Consider the following 4,533-nt stretch of genomic DNA (forward strand, 5'->3'; position numbering starts at 1 on the left):
TTCTCCGAGCTTATCGAGCACCAAATGCAAGTGCTTGGCATGATCTTCCTTGTTCTTCGAAAAGACCAGAATGTCATCGAGGTAGACCAAGACAAAGTCATTTGTGTAGGCGTTGAAGATGAAGTTCATCATGCGAGAGAAAGTCGGAGGAGCGTTGACGAGGCCAAAAGACATGACAGTGTATTCATATGAACCATAGCTTGTTCTGAAAGCCGTCTTGGGAATATCTTGCTCACGAATTCGAATATGGTGATAGCCCATACGGAGATCAAGCTTGGAGAATACTTGAGCACCTTTGAGTTGTTCAAACAGCTCATTGATGTTGAGAAGTGGGTACTTGTTCTTTATAGTCTTCTTGTTCAATGGACGGTAGTCAACACAAAGTCGGTCCGTTTCATCCTTCTTCTTCACAAAAAGAACTTCACAACCCCACGGAGAAGAACTAGGTCGGATGTGACCCATTCGCTCTTGAATATCGAGTTGCTTCTTCAGCTCCTTCAACTCTTCCGGTCCAAGCTTGTAAGGACGTTTGCAAACAGATTCCGTGCCAGGCTCAAGATCGATGACGAATTCAACTGGCCGGTGCGGAGGCATTCCTGGAAGCTCTTCTGAAAAGACGTCTTGATATTCACAAACGACTGAAATTTGAGAGATGACATCCAGTTCACCCTTCTCATTGAGAGAAAACAGACGGATGGTATCATCACGAGCGGCAAAGACAATTACATCCTCAGACGAATGAGACAATTGAATCTGCCTGGCTGCACAATCAAGCTGAGCCTTGTGCTTAGAAAGCCAATCCATTTCGAGAATAAGATCAATATCCGAGTCACCAAGAACCGTAGGAGAAGACAGAAACTTGTAGTCACCCAAAGTGATAGTAACATTCGGAACAATGGAGTTAGCATTCATGCGCCTACCGGGAAAGACAACTGCTATCGGTCTAGGCAAAACTTGCAAAGCCAACTCTACCCGGAGGAAAACTGAAACGACCCTTGGGAAAAGAAGTTGGTGATCCTTGTTCAAGATCCTGATGACAAAATATCAGGTGATACAAGAGTTTAGGTGCTATCATGATACGGGTTTTCGTGAGCCATTGGATGAGAGATGTAAGGGTGACAGCCATCCTTTTGGACTTGCACGTAAATATCAGATTCTGGAAGCATTTTTCTGCAAAGTTGCAGGAGCTCTGTTTGTGGCCGTTGGTTGTCTGATCGAACGGTTCGAGGGAGTTCGTATCACGGGAGCATCTAAGCTCCCGTATCACCTGCAGATGCTGATATGCTCAAGTCGCAAGCGATGAATGACGCTGACGCTGAAGTCAAGAGTCCTCCATTCTCCTTTCTCCGGGCGCATTGGATACCCTTGGCGTTTTGCCTGTACCACCCGTACTGTAGGCTTGCCTACCTGCGCCCGTCCTTATGTCGATGCAACATGGTACTGTAGCTTCGCTTACACAGGGCCCTCCTGCTGCTGCGACGGCTACAGCACAATGAATGGCAAAGCTGGTGATAATTGCACTGCGACTGTAGTTAGTGCCTCTGACTACCCACCAGAGCAGAGCATCATACTGTACTGTAGTTTTCACTTTTACCTTTTCCTCAGGAGAGCAGCAGAGAGCAACAATGGCTCTCTATGATGCACAACTTGCAGGAACAAACTCGGATGGCCACAACTTGCAGGATTTTTAAAAAAGATATAAGAGGGTAATATAATTGATTGATTATAATATATTATGGCACATCGATATCTGAGTATTTCTACCAGTCTTGCAGCCAAAAAGGAATACTCCCAATACCCATGAAAATGGTCCAGCCATTGCGCTATGGCAGACACTGGCTAAATCAAAACCTCTCCTCCATTCATACAAAAACCAGAATGAGAAGCGTTTTTCTCCCTCCCTTCCCCTGCTGCTGAGTCCTACCAAGTTCCAAACCAAAATAAAGAAAGAACAGACGCTTTGTGGGCAACGCCTCCTCGCCACCACCACTAGCAACATCAAGCAATCTTCACCAATGCAGATCAGCAGAGGAGCCGCCGGAATCCAGCATCATGAGCTCCACCTCCACCTCGTCTATCTCCTCCTCCATGCAGCACTTCCTGCACTCGTTGCTGCAGAACGCCTCGCCCCTGCATTCCAAACCCAACACAAAACTCAACAACTGAACAACACACCATATCACATCAGATGGAAGCAAAAAATGGTTTCAGTGCTCACAGATACATGAAGGTATCCGTGTCCTCTCGCAGCCGCTTCCTGCAGTGGGAGCACGAACCAGAAGCGGCGGCACCAGCAGCCGGCATCGACGGCCATGACGGCTCCTCGATGGGCTCGATGGTGAAAATCGGCCTCTTGGAACGCACGCCGTTGGGCACCTCCACCGTCTGGCCTTTCAGGATGTGCGTCGTCCTCGGATTCGGGCCGTGCTCGATCACGCAGGTGTACTCTTCATCTTCACAATCACATTGAACGAAGCCTGTGTTCTCCTTCATGGCGGCGCCAAGGCCAACCGAACCGGTCTTCTGACACGACGATGCATCATCGGCAGCCACCTTTGGCAGCCCAAGCTCGAGAAATGGCTTGATGGATTCAAGGAACGAGTTCTTGCCGCCAAAGTGCAACGAGCCCTCGTCGGCGGTGAGGGCATCGACAAGGCCGAGACCGACTCTCGGGGAGCCGGTTCTGAGCTTCAGAAGATCAGCCTCGATGCCTAGCAGTCCAGTGGGCTTGAGATTGGTGCCCAGAGTGTTTGACGACGGCAGGTTCTTGAAATCCAGAGGAGAGGTTGGGCTCCAGACTGAATCAGGGTCCACTGCGTTCAGGCCTTTGCTGCTCAGCCGCACAAAGAGACCAGGCACCCTGAAGAATCCAATGCTCCTCTGCGCAAGGCTCTGATCGGCGCAGTTGTCCATGGCTTGCTCTTGAGGAGCACAGGCACTAGCAAGTTGCCTCTGAAACAGTCAAGCGGTTTGTTTTTTAGTATCAGATCAGTCAGCAGTGAGTGACGAGAGCAAAGAAAAGTTCAGATAAATTTCAGCTTTTGCTTTTACTCATATGGGTCAAAGGATCAATCAACCAAAGAGAACAAAAGAACGATGATTGATTAACCGGGTACATGATTTTTTTTAATGAAAACTAACAAATTGCCTGCCGGCTCCAAGCACAAACATCTCATCCTTGCAAATCAGAAAAAAAAACCCCGCAAACTACACTCACTTGAAGAACATGGTGAAGGTAAGAAAACAAGAACACCAAGCCAAACGGATAAACAGCAGAAGCTCTTCTCTCCCCAATCTTATTACTCCCAAATCCCAACGGCTGCTTCAACAAGGATTTACAGGAATGCAGCAATAAAACTCCGAGCTCCATAACCTGGCACTGCGACGGCCACGAAAGGGAAGGTCGAAGGCGGCATTACCACCGACCAGAAACCATCTGACACGAATCGCGGCGGAATCAAGCAACCAGTAAACGAAAGCCGTCCAATCTGAGGCCCGGACTGGGAAACTAACCAAGAACCGCAAAAACTTCCGGGCCAAGCATACACAAATCTAGAAAGCGCGGCGGCATCTTTTCCACTCAGGGAGAGTAGTAGTAGTGGGTGGGACGGTGGGTGCGTACCTCGCGGTCGATTCGGCGGCCGGGCGGGGATGCGGCGGCGCCCCTCCTCGCGCGACGGGACTAACAAGGGCCGGGGAGAAGAAAGGGGGGGAATGGGGTGGGGGAGGCTTCCGGGGCACTCTGCTTCTCGCTCTAGTCTAGACTCGCTGCCGCTCCGTGCTTTCCATGTGGTTTCTCGGGCGTGCTTGCTGGTGTGTTTATGGGGAGAAGACAAGTGTCCTCGGCGCGGACACGCAGCATGCAAAAGCAACGGGCGGGTGCGGTGCGGTGCCTTCTCCGGGGCTCCTCGCCTCTCTCTCTCCCTCTCTCCCTCTCTCCTAGTGTAGTGCAGTGGTACCTACTATTTTTGTTTTCTCTTCTCCTTTTGTTTTTTTCTTCCTTTTTCTTTTGTGTTTCTTGGAAGGCACTCCAGTGCTGCTCCATGTGACTATTTCTACTTTTTGGAGAACATTAACTCGGGTACGCCTAAGTTTAGCGACGTAATGGTGCTGGGTTTTTATTTTATTCTACGTCGACAGTTTACTTCATCGGTTAACTTCGATGACATTGGAGATGCTTTCGGTTATGTTCTCAGATGACTTTATCCAGTGCTTCCGGACCTTCTAGGTCCTGCTTTAATAAGAAATAATAAAATAAAATAAAGTGTTTTTATTTGAATTATCTCTTGTTGATTTTAATTGGGTGTATCACTGTATTTGCAAAAAAAATAATGTATCACTATATGTACCCTTGTAAAAATGTCACTTTTTGTAGCATCTTCGTTTATACTCTCTCCGTTTCTAAATATAAATCTTTGTAGAGATTTCACTATGGACCACATATTGAAGTATATAGATGCATTTAGAGTGTAGATTTATTCATTTTGCTCCGTATGTAGTTTATAGTAGAATCTCTACAAAGATTTATAGTAC

At 48.0% G+C, this 4,533-nt stretch overlaps 1 protein-coding gene across 1 annotated transcript; it reads right to left on the minus strand.

Annotated features, from left to right (window-relative positions):
- Positions 1-1,699: 1,699 nt before the first annotated feature.
- Positions 1,700-3,886, minus strand: LOC125548617 (FCS-Like Zinc finger 8). The gene is made up of 3 exons (XM_048712182.2): positions 3,623-3,886; positions 2,219-2,952; positions 1,700-2,130 (listed from the first exon to the last, which is right to left on the minus strand). Exons 2-3 carry the CDS (start codon positions 2,911-2,913, stop codon positions 2,010-2,012), a joined length of 816 nt encoding a protein of 271 aa, XP_048568139.1. The 5' UTR covers positions 2,914-2,952; positions 3,623-3,886; the 3' UTR covers positions 1,700-2,009.
- Positions 3,887-4,533: the final 647 nt, after the last annotated feature.

Source organism: Triticum urartu, chromosome 3A (assembly GCF_056163025.1).
Source record: "Triticum urartu cultivar PI428250 chromosome 3A, HENAU_Tu73, whole genome shotgun sequence".
NCBI classification, from domain to species: Eukaryota; Viridiplantae; Streptophyta; class Magnoliopsida; order Poales; family Poaceae; genus Triticum; species Triticum urartu.